Below are 16684 nucleotides of genomic sequence, written 5' to 3'. Positions count from 1 at the left end.
TGCTGCATTGAAATGCACCTTAAATAGATATTTATTTGATTTAAATATTTTTCACACTAAATTCTTAAATCACCCTATAGCAATGTTCAGAGGTCAAGACTATTAATGTTTGGACAAGGCAAGTTTTTTTTTGTGTAGCACATTTCAGCAACAAGACAAGTGCTTTAACATGGTAAAAAAAAAAATAACATTGCAGTGACAAAAAAAACAAAAAGTTCACTGCAGCGGCATGATGAAAGAAAGTAAAGAAAAGTTGGAATACAGACAGAAATTAATGAATACACTGGATGTTTTTAGGCTCATATTTTGTTTTACATAAAATCAAACGTTTCTACCTAATGCCTGAAGTGGTACTGAGGGATCTTTAGGGGTTTCTTTCTCTATAGCTCCCCCTACAGTTGTGAGATAGCACATTTATGTGGCAACTACAAATCTTTGAGCTGTGCTCACCGACATAAATACAGTTGAAACCGATCACTGCGCTGAAAACAAAAGGGCCCTTTCAGACCTGGCATCTGGCTGATTCAGATAAAAGTAGCAAAGTATAACACAACCACTTCCATCAGCCCTGAAAAATCAGATGTCAGTTATTCACTTCAAATAAACTACAAAACGTCACTACTGAACACTGCCATGTGCCCATTTCACCGATTTGTTAACATGTACTCAAACCATGGTAAATCAGTTCATCTTTCACTTTGGTGAAATATTTTCATAAATAATGGTTTTACGGAAATGCTCAAACCTAAAATATAATTTAATTCAGCCATATTTCTTTACAGCAGACTACTAGCGGAAAACAGAATATTGCTTTAAAATGTAGGCTGTCGTTAGGCACAATGACGCATGACTGGTACACAATTTACCACCACAGAAAACACTACTAAAAGTAAGGGTATAACATGACCAAAACTACAAAGGCACCAAATGGCGCTGCAGTGAAATGACCAAAGTTTGTTTCAGTCTCCCATCATCTGAGCAACAAACACCCATCAAAAGCTCTCCTGATGTTTCTGTTACTGATGTATTCAGTCACATAAACACATAACTAGATATTAACCACAATCAAGATTCAGTCAAGTTGCATTTTTGATAAGCTTTATTTTGCTGCTTATGTCGCGTATCCAATCTGAGAGAAGAAAAGAAAAATATGTAATATTTTCCTTTACAAAGCTCAGGTTCAGTGGACTGACACTGAAGAGTTTCACCAACAAAGGCTTTTGTGCAGTAAAAACACCCAGCTGCTAACTGGCAGCAGGTCTGCTGCTCACAGACATTTATTGTGCACATCGCTCTGCTTTGGGTAAACATGCAGCAAGTTGCTTTAGAGCTCCTTCTGTGGAATCAGGGTCAAGAAAAATAGACTGAAACCAGATATTGACAGTGAAAAAACTTAGTCAAACAAAAAATATATATTGAGGAAAAAGTTCTAAAGATTAAAAGATAGTCAATAAAGTAAAGAATTTCGTTTTAAAATAGATTTTCTCACTCTGTTTTTATGATAACTTGTTCTTGTCATTGTTGCTGCTTTCCAGTATCAAAGCTGTTTCTTTTCTTCAATTTCCAATTCTGCTCTAAGAGGCAGGGCTACAAGACACTGCCCTCATAAAAAAGTATTCATATACATTGTACATGGAGGAGGGGCCAGCTGTCATCCTTACCGACTGCTGTGGAAATACGCTGCTAGCTCTTTCTGGTTGTATTGCCGGACCCACATAAACTTGCGTTTATGTTTTTATCTTTAGTGGTTTCGGTATATCACCTTGTAGACTATAATAACAAATTGGCCTCAAACCACACCTGGTCCTAATGCAACCAAGGTGGCCTAAATGCCCTGCTAATGCTAGGTGTTGCATATTCCACACATGCCAAGGACTATAATGGGATCACTTTGCTGCCATCTAGTGGTAAGAGTTATGACACATTATGCCTCATTTTGTGAATATTCATATTTAATACCTAAATATATGTCCATCCTATGCACTATATTCAAATTGACAAGTTCTCCTTACTTCAGTATATGCTTGACAGCAAAAACTCAAATTCAGAATGTATAGGGATATAACTAGAGTAAACTAGCTACATAGTTTTTGGTTGCCAATTCTGAAAGCTGTGTTGTCAGAAATGCTAACTTTAGCCAGTTTATGTTAGCCAGTTAAACTACCATCATCATTAAAACTTATGTTTAAATCTGTGATAAATACTGGGATGAAGAAGTTGCATGTGTATGTTTGGGTGAGGAAAAAAAAGATAAAAATGGATGTTTAGTTATATGTTTTCTTGTGTGTTGATACAAAGTTACCTCGGAGTGCAAACTTAAGTGCTGTAAGTGCTGTACAAGCAGTTTATTAGGGAAGAGAAGCAAGTGCTACAGCTTTTCCTCTGTAAGAAACAAAAGCACCTAGCATTATGGATGTTGGTTTTGGAATTGTGCAGGTGATTTAGAGAGGAGAGAGGAAATTAGATTATGTGTGGTTTGTAGAGCAGCTTTATAAATTATAACTGACCAAATGTGGGCAATGACAAGAATTGCTTCTGGTCATAAATTTGTTGATGTACGCAATGTCTGCCTTGTTGACCTTTTAAGAGTCATTACAAAGATGAACAGAGCTTAAAAAAACAATTAAGGCATGTAGAAAGATGTATTGGTTTATCCTGTACAATATGACAAACAATTTGGAAGCTGATAAAAAAGAAATACACAATGCTGTTAGTCAGACTGTGTTTTCATCACCCTTGTGTTTAGGATTATGTTTTTAATACTGACACCAATATGTAGCAGATCATGGATCTAATGAGTCCACAAGACAATATTAAAAATAATATGAAGAGAAGTATTCCAGAAGTAAGAACTGGAGATGAAACCAGATGCTGCCAGATCAAAACGTGTAAAATCTCAATGTACTATAGAAAAAAAAACAACAAATGTTCGTTTAGAAGTCCATATAATTACGGCTAAAATAGTTCTCCTGTACAGCCGAATATGCAGAAATGTAAAGCTGAATAGCAAAACAGCAAGTGTTTAGAGGGCAAAACACATACCTATAGACCCGACGCTGTGGTCGGTTGGTTGAAGAACCAAGTTGAAGAGCTTGCCATGTGGGTCACAGGGCACCATGCGCACACTCAAATAATCCAAGGGACCAACCAAAAAAAATATTTTAGAATAAGCTTTATTAACCAGTTCTGTACACACAAGCAATATATTTGACTTCAGTTCCACATTGTTCTCAATGTAGAGATTTTTAAATTTAAATATATCAATTTGGTAAGAGACTAGTGTTTTAGGCGGACCAGAGTTCAACTGCACATCCACACGTTCCCAAACAAACTGGACTTTCTGAGCAAACAAGCCACAGTCCCATGAGATTTCAAATTAGTATTGTTTTTCTTAGCAGATTATACGATTCAGCACCAGTTCAGTGAGTTGCACTGCCCAGTTTCTTTGACTGATCCAGGGTTCATTAAACACTGGTGTAAATGGGATTTACAGATGTTTTGTAGAGCAGGGTTCATAAAGACCATCTGATTAGAGCAGTAAAAGACATATCCCAGTAACACAGTTGACAACACTGTACATGAATGTCGCTCCAGACAGCATTCACAAATGTCAACTGGTGGTATTAAAACTTTAAAAGGTCAGGACAATCAACCAAGATCAATCATGTTTTGGCCTCAAAGTGTTTAACCCCGAGCTTTATTTCTGTTTGGGTGAGACAGACTTAATGGTACACTGCCACTTTTTATTTGGTGGTCAAAAAGTTTCAGTTGGTCTATCTGGTTAATAAAGCCAAGCCTAAGCAAATGAGGTAAATTTTTTCTTTGTGCGAGCAACTCTGTGAGATTCAAAGAGTATCAGCAGGCAAGTCTCATTAAAAGACACGCATTGCAGAAACAGCAGAGTATGCTTATTTTTATTAGAGATTCAGATTCCAAAAGCTGAAACAGTGCTATATCCAGTATGTTTAATGACAGAGGTTGAAAGCTAAAAAGGGTAAAATATTTACTCCGTTTACCCTTCCTGTTCGCTGCTGAAGGTCTTGCTCTCTTTCATTCTTTCACTGCCTGAATGAACCACAAGCTTGTCTCGATGTTTTTTCAGGATAGTTTCCTTTTAAATTTCCTGTTTCACCACCTCACTGATACTTAAAGTGAATGACTTTAAGCCTACTTTACTCAGCAACAGTGTCCACACCGAAGAATGTCAGTTGTCAGAGCAACATTTGTAGCGTTTAGGAATAATCCTTAAGGCTTATGATTGAAAGAAAAAAAAAAAAAAAAAAAAGGATTTCTGTGTTTCAGAGTGGCCAGCCTGGTCCCCAGCTGTATATGACAATCAAGTTAAAGGTATTATTAAAGGTATTATTAAAGGTATTCATTAAAGGTTCATTAAAGACACAGCTTTTAAGGCTTTTATTCAAGCCCCTTAATGGTTTCCCTCATCAGATTTGCTATTTAGCAATAGAATTACAGTCTACCTGTTGCAGAGATGTTTTTAGTAGTTGCACGTGCAGAAATTGGTTTCATTAAAAAACATTTCTCAAGTAGCAGCATTCAAGGAGCGTCACAAACAAGAAATGAGAGGAGGTGTTACAGGAAACAGAAACACCAACACACAACATACATTTTGGATCATTTTCCACTGAGCTCAGCTGTGTCAGCTGGCTGAGGAGCCCCCTCTCTGACTACAACATTGAACTTACAGCTGCTACCTTAAACACAATAGCTTTCTCTTTCCCAGATTTGAACCCAAAAACACACAGACAGCTGCAGTGATTGTTATTTGTAGTTCTTGAGATCTGGTCCTGATTGCTACTGAGTTTTATTCACAGTGAACTTATATGGGTTAATTAACACACAAATTAGGCCAGCAAACGCACTGACAGTCCTTGTAGTCTCAGGCAAATTGGGTTATCTGCATTTTCTTATTAATCTTAATCACAGTCTGATATGGCATTTAGAAAGGTATAATTTGTGGACAACATACTTTACCAGTAGATATTTCTTCCCTACCTGAAATTTGCACTAAATGCTGCTTTTTACTGTCTGGTGAGAGTTTATTTTTCAAGCTCTCTTCGATTTGTTATTTTATATTTAGAGTGTAACGAAGATGGGCAGAGGAAACATTGCAACAGTGTTGTCTTTGTTTAGCCATATTAAATCTGTCAGCGCCGCAGCACTTGGTCACAAGACAGGACATAAAAATAATGAAACTGCAACGATCAGATAACAGTGACTCCAGTCTCTGGTGTTATTGTAAACAATTGAATAATTACTAGAAAAATTAACTGCACATACACACTAAGAAAAATAACATGCACCAACTATGACGTGTTTGAACAAAAAACCTGGAGCCTGTGTACACGTTATGGACACAAAAACAACGAAAGACTTTGACATGCCAGGCATTTAGCAATCCCACCGGAGTCCCCACCCCAACTCCAGGATAGTGGAAATATACAACTATATATTTAAAACTATAAATGAAAAATCCAACACTGAAACAACTGCATCTTGATACGGTGCCAACAATCTGATACATCAAAGATACGTGATCAGCAAACACCAATTTAAACAATCAATCCTAGGTTTAATCTAACGTAACTGATTCAATTCGATAAATTGGAGAGAAACAAGGGAATGATGTTCCTAGACTAAACAAGAATAACTCACAGTTAAAAACTTAAATGGTTAAAAAAAGAGGTTCTTGCTCATTATTCAAGTATAATGGGTCTCGATGCAGTATGGCAAATCTACCTTGGAAAAGATTTCCTTATCAGCCGTTCAGAAACTCAGCGACGTGCAGTTAAATGAATTTTATAGATTCTGAATATCTGAAACAGAGAATATCTGAACAAAGTTCGCCTTTACCTCATGGGTCATTATTGCTGCTTATACATAACAAAATGTTAAACTTATAATAAACCAATATGCATTAAATAGCTAAACAGCACAGAGCATAAAAAACTAAATAATAAACTGGCAAAACACTTAAAACATATAAAATACTTTCTGTAGGTATCTAACGTCCATGCCTTACTATAAAGCATTTCTTTAGGAAAAAGTTGATTAATAATATGCTCAGGACAATTTAAACTGCACTGGACAAGGTATTAAAAACTCTTTCGGGGTTTATTTTGCTAAACCTGCTGCAGTTCTTTCCCCAAACAGTAGTGGCCACTAGTGAGACAAATAATTCTCCACAGCGGGAAAGGCAGCAGAAGAAGGGTCCTAAAGGAGTTCATTCACAAAAGGAACTTACCTTTCCTCTGAGCATTCTAGATTTCATTGATGCAAACATTAATAAATTTAATTCATGTAGATTGGATTAAAACGGCATCTAATCACGTTTGCTTTACAGCTTTACTTGTGTCCATAAATCGGTACAAATTGTCTAATCTTCATATCAGTGAAGCACTACAGTTAGTAATGCTAAGTGTGCTCAGTTTCACATATCACATCTGCAATCAGGACTTTTTAACTTTTGAATTTTGGTAAAAACTCTTTTCACTGCAGAGCTCTTACACAAGGTGTTATGCTGCCCCCTCCTTTAATATAAATAAATAAGGATATTTCTCATTTTACGCCATGATCATATTAGAAATTAATGTTTTAACGATCTAAAAACATAAACAAAAAGTCTATTTTCTAAAAACATTTATCAAAACGAAAACAGCTGTTAATAATTTTAAAGGGGTCTTGTTGAAAATAGCAAAATATCCTGTGACATGGTGTGAGATGTGCGCTAAACCGACGATTTGAATTTTGCGACAAAATCTCTGATCGGTGCAACTCTTGGCTTCCTGAATGAATTTCTTGTAATTCTGGGTTATTTTAAAAACTGCAGATACAATTAAAATAGTTTCTCTTCAGTAATCAGTAAAATTGTTCTAAACTGTAAATGTTTCCTTCTGAGAAGGTGACTGTTGTTGATATGTGAAGGAGTTTAGAAAACTAAGCATTTCCAGCAGAACTAGGACTGTTTTCCCACCTTGTTATGTTGCTCACTCATGTTAAGCAAATCAGATGAGCCTAATGTAATGTATCAACACAAACCTTCAGGCCAACCAGTGTTCATTAGGATTCTGCTGAACAAACCCACCACTGAGCTCTGAGCTGGTTTTAGTTGGACTGCCCTGAGGAATATTTCATGCTTCCCTGATTGGCATGTGCAGCTTTTACGCCTGAGGAAGTTTCCTGTTAGTTCATGGTAACTGCGGTCATATCCATTTTTTACTTTCATCTGTTTTCTCTACAATTCTTTGAGATCAACATTTCATCGTGATAAACATTAATCAAAAAACCCTTATCAAATCCCAATCCAGTATTCCTCTTCCTAATTTGCATCACCTTCCTTTACTTCACATCAAATATCAACCTTCAAATCAGTCATCTGCTTAATGTCACCTTGTCTCAGACTCAACTTTCCCTCACCGTATATCTGGCCAGCTTGCCTGCCCCTCTAATCCTCAACATCTTTTTAATTTGACTGCCTCTGCAAGGTCTTTCTCTTCTTCTCTGTCTTTTCTTTCACTCATTTATCAGCCCTGTTTTATTGCATTTCTTATTCTGCCCTTTTCAATCTCTCTGATTTGTCCTTCCATCTCTCATTGTGTTCAGTCGGTGTTGTGGTAATTTCTCCTCTTCCTTTACCCCATGTCTGCACCCCTTCGTTCTTTCTCCCTAATCAAACCCCAGGTTGCCATCTGAGTACAGCATACACCCCTGGAAAATTGTTATACTGTTTGCTTCATTTATCAGTTTCTTGAGTCAAAAATTTGCTGTCAAAAATGCCCTGTCAAAGACTACTCAATACTTTATCTAAGACTACAAACAAGCAGTTGGCTTTAATTCAATGAATTGGCTTCTTTTGTAATTCCTTAATCTGCCTACAAACAGACACCGCCACATTCGTTACGATAACCTAGGAATAGATGCTACTGACTGATCCTTGACTCTCTTCTCTGGATGTCCTTGTTGATGTGATGCCCAGGAATTATATCAGAAATGTCAACAGCACTCAACACACCAACTCAGCCAGAATTCCCTGGACAATTCCCTGCTATATTTACCTTACATTAATTACACCTCATTCCTCGAGACTTCCTAGCTGCAATACACAGGAGAAAACACCTTGAGCAGACTAGACAGCCAACCCAGAGACCATGTGACAGCTTCTGCCCTCCCACACCAAGAAACCCTAAATTACCAACAAACGTATGTGTGAGAGAGAAAAAATCTCTGTAGTGTAAATAGGTTAATTGTAATTTTTATAGGGGGTAGATTTCCATGGTCTATTTTCCGATTACAGAAGCCGGCTTATTTCAATGCCTCCATAATTAATCAGACAATAAACTAAATATTACAGTTTCTCAGAGATGCTTCAGACTTTCCAGATTAAATAAACGCCGGAGTTGATGACATGGGATAAAAAAAAGCAAATGCACAAGCGTGATTCTAAATGAGCAATCTGAGTGAAGCAGCAGGAAATAGATCAGGATGAGCTAACCACCCACAATGCATCCCAAGACTTTTCATCAGCTATTCCGGCTTAGGTGAACATAATGCAGTATTCGTGTGAAAAATAGTTGTATGAAGTAGTGATAATATAATAATTTTGGTATGTATTAAACTGGTAAATTATTTAGAAACAAAAAAATTTGTTTTTGCTTTTTTCCCCTATTAACATAACATACTAAATTAATTCTAACAAGACAGATTCTATTCATCCATCCACAACCTTTAATCATACAAGGAAGTCCCACAAAGACCTTCTGTCTAATTTTTAAAGAAACTGGTTTAAACTATCATACAACATGAAAACTCTTGTTTTTTAAAGGCTACAAAGCATTCCACCTTTTTCTATCTACTATTCTCCAGAAACATTGGGCATGCCCTCCTCATTAGAAACGCTAGGTTAGGGCGACAAGCAGTGAAATAGGATTCAGTCTTAGAGTTGGATATGACTTTTGTTTTGGAAATGGAGACCTTCCAGTCCGTAACTAAGGAAGACCACTACATGGCAAATGCCAAATATCTATCCCTGTCAGCCGAAGCTAAAATAGTTCAAACAAACTGCTCATAATTTCCAGAAACAGAGCCAATTAAAAGAAAGCCCATAGACTGTGAGTTTAAATATTCTGGCTCTTAAACAAATTTAGTTGATGACTTTTGCTTTAACACATTAACATGTATGGTGAAAGTCCAGTGGCTATTGATTTGTTTGCACCATGAACCTCATTTTCCTTACAGCTGAAAGAAAATGTGGATCAAGTCTTTAGACTCAGTCAAAAAAAACAATGCAAAAATGATTTCTTTGTTATCAAGGTAGTTCTATATCTAACAAATGTACATGGTTTATTTATGGCCCTTAGCTAACAGAAAATGTTAAATTATTTCACGCTGTGAGCACTATTTAACCGTCTTTTGTCATCACTTTCCTGGGAGATTTCTTTCCGACTCTGTATATCTCCGCAGAGGAAATTTGCTCTCTTATATGCAAATTAATATACTGAATCATCTGGCTTTTTGACCAGTGAGCAGAAAATGACTACTGCCAAAAGATTTTACAGGAGAAAAAAACAAAAACAATACATTAAGGAGTACAGTTGCAGGGGTAACCTCATTTAAAAAAATGCTAAAATGTCATAAGGTGAGGAACCAGCTTCATTAGCAAGCGTTTGCAGCTGGAATGCAGCACATTTAAGTCTCTGGGCTGTAGTTTGAAGGATTAATATTTAGATACGGTTTCTGCTGTTTCTGTATAAGCAGCTATAAGTGTGACCATTTCATACAGTAAGTGCCAACAGGCCATGACAGAAGCCACACATATCCTTTAGCTGAAACGGTTTCACCCACACAGATCAGCTCAGAGTGTTACATGGGCCATCTGGAGGTAACGGAAGAAAAGAGAAAAACCTGTATCATCAAAGCTATGATCTTTAGGTATCTGACAGTTCATCTCCCTTAAAAACTGCTCCTTCTCAGACAACAATCTGTCCAGCGAAGTGAAAATGTAACTGTTTAAACATTTCTCACATTTTCTGTTACAAGCAGCTTTGTTGCTGACACAGTAGTGATGGGTTTCCTCATCACACACATGCCTACACTGTGAATCATCTCAGTTTCTTAGCTTATATTGCTGTCACATTCCTATGGAGCAGCATGGAGAAAGAGAACAGAAAGAAACTTAAATATTCCTACTGAGCCTGCTCTGGCTTCTAAACCTTTTATGTCCCTCTGTTTGACGCACACAAAGAAAGTCTGGAGGTAATTATGCCAAATTCATGCATGTCAAACTCAATATCATGGAAAACTTAAGGTTTATTATTAAAAACTGGGAATTTTAAGTCCTTTCACTATATTGTAGTATACTCTTTGGATATCTGGCATCCCCCACATCATACAAACCTAGGCTTTTGGACAGTGAATTACAGACTACATTGTGGATTATCTTGTACTGTGGATTACAGGATTAACATGTCCATAAACACAATCAGACACTGATCACTGGGCATCGCCAATAAAAGCTTCAATAACCCTCAGTGTCCTCCTGTCAGAGATAAGGGATGTGTTTGAGTTTGATGCTGTCAAGAACCATTACAACCATCCTTAGGATAATTTAAGAATCAGTCCATGAACAGCATTTTTAAACCAATCCTTTACATTTGAACTGCTTTTAGATTGCTGTTTTTATTAAAAATATGAGATTAGATCTGTCTGATACATTAAGGATGGTTTAGGGGTGTCTCCATCTAATGGTCCCGATCAAAGAGAGTTTTAAACGCTCCATATCGCAGTCTCTGACAAAACACAACTCCCGATCCCTCATGTGGTTTTATATCTGCCTCAATATAAAAAATGTAAAAAAAAACACAGCCAGTTACGTTGGCAGCTTGCAAAACTGTATTTGAGGACATGCACATAATTTTGTGTGCAGACAGATGTCCTTATGCGAGAGCTCCACAGAGAGCAGCTGAAAAACCTTACTTTTAATTTTTAAATCATTTAAAGAAAACTGCAGAGTTTAAGAGGCAAGGAGAACAGCTTTTTCTGTAGGTTTGGTCCACAAACAATGAACAGGAACTGCACTGAAACATGTTAAGACCTGAACTTAAACGAGTCATGTCAAAAAAATAGGGTAAAGCTGCTAGCATTAGCCTAGCGGTTCAGCAAATTTGCTCAGCAAAAATGCACAGTAACCAGGAGTGTTAGGTTTGAGTTTATGGAAGACGAGCAACATATGTGTCCAGCCAAGGAGAAAACAGGAACAACAGGGGCATTTTGAGTTATGCAGAGTCTGAAAGTATGATTTTAAGCTTTACAACAATGTCTAACATATGGAAGGCTGATAATATTTGCAGAACCTAGTTTTGAGAGAAATAAAGCCTCCAAGTCTCGCCAGCTGGGACTTTTTTCTAGATAGACCTAAATTCAATTACCCCCATACTGTTGTTATAACCATGGAGTTGCATCTTTTTTGTTAAAGTGGCACATTTAGCAAAAAGGAAAATCAACCAAAAATAATAAAGAAATCATTAAAAATGCATACATGACATTATTTTAAAGTTTTATTAGATCTGGACCTATAGGATGTACATAATGCCTAATCTTTAACTCTGACTGCTATTACGGACAAAAAGTCTTGATGAAAACATTGCATTTAAACCATTTACATTATGAGCAATTTCTCATGTAAATTAGTTGAATTGTGGATGGTGAATCGCTTTTGTTAATCTTGCCTCGTGGGAGCCAGGGAACTGCAGAGTGTTGCCTGAATAAAGCCCCCCCCCCCAAGGAGCGAGTGATGCCACACACTGCTCATCATGTGTTTTGGACTCAGACTATAGATATTTTAAGCCCAAGTGTGGATGCTGGCATTTTAAACCAGAGGACTTGCAGAATGCCGAATGTTTTTTTTCTCACTTCGGTTCTAGTGCTGCTTTGAATTAAAAGTGAGTCTTTTAGAAATGAGTAATCCTAGCTTTTACTTTTTGGGTGCAGCACATGAACATAAGATCTGCATGATTAGGATAAGAGTTTTTGCTGCAGCTCACATTAGGATTTTCTGCCTGATATCAGCTGTATTTTTGTAACTAAATGTGAAATGTGCGTATCGTATTGTGTTAATGAAAACATGGATTTTAAGCACATCAGGGCCTTGTTGAAAAATGTAGGACATGGGGACCAGCGTATTGAGAGATGGTACTTATGAGCATTTTGTATAAAACTGGTGGAAAGGGTCTTTCCCTTTTGTTATGCACGACTATTAATACATTTAATATATATTCTGAAGGTTGTCTGGGGTAAATATTGGAGGATGCAATGATCACTAAAACCTCGGCCTCAATAGCTTGTTTGTTTTATTCTGTTTGATTGTGATCAACTATTCAATTGTTGGTAAAAAAAAAAAAAAAAAAATGCAAATTGATAAAACTCCAAGGAGAATTCAAAACAAATTGGAAAAGATTAATTAATCTTTGAATGCTTTAGTTTTCAGTTCGACGTGGAGACTTTTTCCCGCCGAGCAGTTTATTGTGTGACACAGAGTGCATGTACTCGGTTGTAAAAATTGAGCTCTGCACAGAGATGTCCAGCAGACGTCCGCTTTGAGTACACACATTCGTCCGCAGAGTCAAGTACGCCCGAGTATGTGGGAGCCTTAAGTGTGAATTCTGATGTTTTATATCTAACTCGTCTTTTTAGCACTAAGAACAAAGTTAATAACCACTTTTGTCCAAATATCATAATTTTCCAAATTACGCAGTTTAATTTGTTTCGTTTTGCTCCACAATGTTGACTTTTTTTTTGTTCAGTATTGTTTTTTTGCAGTAATCCCTTTTATGGGTTTACTTTCTGTTTACTTCCTGTCCTCTTAACCCGCAGCCAGCTGCAGCAGATCCTCCTACTCCACTCCTACTGCGCCTGGCTATGATGGAAGTTTCTTCTTCGAAAAACAGTGTTCCCTCTCCACTGTCACCACTTAGTTGCTTTAACCAGGACCAGGAATTACTGTAGGCCAGCGATGAAAATCCAGTCGGCTCAGCTTCCTTATATGACTTTCACAAACAACATTAATCAGATTTTAACTGTAGTGTTTTCTAATTTGAGTTGAGCCTGACTGTAAGAGATTGGATCTTAATCTAGACTAAATTGGAAAGAATTGTTGGAATTTGAACTGAATTCACTGAACTGGATTCTGAACATGTTGTCAACTGCCTTAAAATGACATTTGTCAGGATTGAGATTCTATATATAAACATCTTTTTGCCTAATCCCTGTCAAAGAAACATCTCTGGTGTTGTCTTTATTCACTTACCATCCTTTGTAAACACTCCAGTTTATCCTACTCTGCTTTAAAACACCAGTAGTGGATATGATGTTCGGCTCTGAATTATGCATGTCTTGTTTTGTGGGAAATGCTTGACAAAAACACAAGCTTTTTTTTGATGAGACGTGTGAGGTAAACATCCCTCTGCCCTGTTTCTCACTCCCACGCACACACACTGCCACTCTCCCAGAAAACACAGCGATCCACAAAACACAGCGAGAGCCCCACTTCCACTGAAACTGACAGCTCTCTGTCACTCATACACCCACAGCAATCAGTATACTAGACAGCCGCATTAAGGAGGTCTCCCTCAAACCTTAGCATGTGATGGTCAGTGTGAATAACACTTTAATCCTGTATTCTAATGAAAGTGACAATTTACATTTTCTACACTTTCTATTCTTATTTACACATCAGCTGTTGCTTTTTTCTTACATAAGGTTTAATTTGTGCGAGTTTAAATGATCAGACTGCAGATAACTGAAGGTTTCCATCTCACTGATATTTTAATGTAAACAAACTATATCTATCATCTGTTGGCTCAGAGCATCAGAAGGTAACCAGGTAAGATTCACTGTCTTAATGTTTGAAGAGCTGCAGGATGAATGGCTCCACAAAGACCCAGAGGAATAACTGGAAATGCTTATCTACAACTGGAAATACTCAATTATATAACATGATTTTTTTATTATTATTATTTTAAACAAAAAAGCAACAATTATTCTTGCTGCAACTAAAATAATATAACGTATTGATCAATACAGTTACAATAAATTGAACAATGACATTTACCTACTGTTAAGCATAAATAGAGAATAAGGATTTGCTGAATTTATTAGTAATTTCCAAGTGTTTATTGTGCAGAATATTATCTTTTTCAACTATTCTGCTCTTTATGGAGCAGCACTAATGAGTTACGAAGCTGAGATTTGCTGATTGATTAGTCTGGCTAACTGTTGGGGTGGAGGCTGCACTTGGCTGCACAATGGACATGACTTTCCTGCTCACTCTGGTTTCAAACCAGTTTTACCTTAATAAGTGTGATGGATGGTGCTCATTCAGTTTCTATACTGCAGCTGTCCGCGTGAAATATTTCCAAACAGTCATATTTTATCTTTCTTGTACGAAGGAAAGGTGAAACACTGGAAGTGAGCAGAAACAGGTGGGGGAGGATCAGTACTGTGTTACTCTATGCTCCAACATGTTCCAACAGCAGGGAAAATGACTGCTGTAAAAACTTGAGATATTATGATGCTGACCTGTGACTATTATTCATTATTACTGGACGTACATCTAATTGTATTTCATTCAATTAGAATATCATCAAAAAGTTAATTTATCTAAGTAATTCAGATCATAAAGTGAAGCGTATATCAAAAATACAGAGGAGGACCTGTGCTTCAGGACACTTCCACATTTTTCAAGTAAAAATTTCAAACTTTTCAGGAATTCTCAGTCATTCTGACTCATTTAAAATTACAAAATATAAACGTTCATTATGGATTAAAGGCAGATATTCACAGCAGGCAGGCTTTAAATATGGTACCAACACAAAACAAACTGGATGGAAGGAAAGGAGGACACCAAAAGACACGTGATTGCACACAAGGAAAGACACAGGTAAAGATGTTAAGAATATAGGACACAAGGAAAGATCAGAGGCATGATAAAAGGAAGGAAGGAAAGGATGACAGAATAAGGAGGTAGGACACAAGAAAGGAAAGAATGAAGGATTCAGAAGGAAAGGAAGGAAGAAGGGTACAAGGAATGAAGGACGGTAAGAAGCATGAACATGAGTAAAGACAGTGAAGGAACAGAAGGAGACAATGATGGAAAAAAAGAATCCTTATCGAGACCAGAAAAACACTGAAATCAAATTCCATGCTCCTCCAGACTGTGTAGGGACCATGTTTACCAGAGGAGGTTCATTCACACCCTCTGCTAAAGAAGCTGGCTCACAGAGAGCTGTAACCAAGCATGTCAATGGAGAGTTAAGAGGAAAGAAAAGTGTTTTATCAGGAGGGAAAACAGAAGCCATGAGAGGATTGTAAAAGCAAATAATTTTTGGAGATTCAAAAGACATGGATAGGAGCTGGACTCAAACCGCCACAAACGGACTAAGCATTTCCTGAACCATAGACAATGTCAGAAGCTTCATAACTAGAGTAAGGAGTTGCTCAGTGGTTCAAAGTCCTCAGTTGCAAGTATGTTTTATTTCACTTTAAAATCAAGCTCTCAGAGCCTGGAGAAAGTAATAAGAGGCACAGAATCCAAGGGGCTTGAGGTCCAATTTGAATTTCCCAGTCAGTGATGATTTGGGAACTCATGACATCTGCTGGCGTTGCTCCACTGTGTTTTATCAATTCCAAAGTCAGTGAAGCATTCAGTGCATATACTGTACGGTACACTGACATCATTTCAGCAGGCTGATATTCCTGTAGTCAAAGATTTGTGTAATATTCAAATGTTCCAGAAGTCTGAATTTTGGGATTAATTTGCCGTAAGCCACAACAATCAAAGCTGACAGAAAAAAATGCTTCAAATACATAATTCTGCTGTAATGAATCTTTATAATACCAGAGTTTCACTTCTTCAGCTTTTCCATATTATATTTTAATGAGACCCACATTTCATGAGATAAAAGCATGCTGTCTAACTGTGTGTTATGACTACATGCTTTAGCAACAAACTACACCCAATCAAACTTTAGGACCTACTTACAGGAACACATCTGGATGGACAAATGTATTTTACCGATTATGCAATGAGCTGACAAAACTGAAATTCACTTACAAGCTGCTTAATGAGTCACTGAGCCTTTCCTAAAGCACCACCGATATAACTCACACACCTGCTGTACTACTTTCATTAGCCAGGCACTTCTACTCTACAACATGGCCAGGGTTTAAAACACACAGCACTGACAGGGCGATTATGAGCAACTGGGAAGCAGATACGGAAATGAGCTCCAGAGTAACACCACATGCTCCATTATGGCAGTTTGTCTCTCGCTGAACCTTTGATGCTGATGGGAGCTTCAATAGTGTTTAAAAAACATGACTCTCTATAACAAAGCCTCCCAATCAAACCACCACCTGGCTAGTGTGAGGAACAAAAAACCGCCAGGTTTACCGACCCGACATAAATCAGTACAAGCTTCACAAATTATGCATAACAAATACTTCAATGATTGAGATACAAAGAAAAGCAATTAAAACTGAAAACAGGTGCTGTGAGCAAATTTTACCTTTTGGTATTAAAACCAACATGGACAACATGCCCAATCTTATATATGAAGTGACAGCGCCCTCTGGTGGACTTGTAAGTAACATGATACTAAGAGGCTGATCGTGT

General features: G+C 37.3%; 1 protein-coding gene across 5 annotated transcripts in view; it reads right to left on the bottom strand.

The window, feature by feature from the left end:
* LOC124881951 (A-kinase anchor protein 7-like) overlaps window positions 1–16684 on the bottom strand; it is a 60906-nt gene that overhangs the window by 28561 nt on the left and 15661 nt on the right. The window contains exon 10 of one of the 5 annotated variants that reach the window (XM_047387956.1): window positions 14361–14472. The exons of 3 other annotated variants lie outside the window; for them this stretch is intronic. In XM_047387956.1, coding sequence (XP_047243912.1) covers window positions 14441–14472 — 32 coding nt within the window. In that variant the 3' untranslated portion in view covers window positions 14361–14440. Of the gene's footprint in view, window positions 1–14360; window positions 14473–15524; window positions 15766–16684 lie in introns of those variants that run through there. One more of the 5 variants, XM_047387957.1, reaches the window with a different exon arrangement.

Source organism: Girardinichthys multiradiatus, chromosome 15, assembly GCF_021462225.1.
Source record: "Girardinichthys multiradiatus isolate DD_20200921_A chromosome 15, DD_fGirMul_XY1, whole genome shotgun sequence".
Classification (NCBI taxonomy): Eukaryota; Metazoa; Chordata; class Actinopteri; order Cyprinodontiformes; family Goodeidae; genus Girardinichthys; species Girardinichthys multiradiatus.
This window is presented reverse-complemented; position numbering and strand designations above follow the sequence as displayed.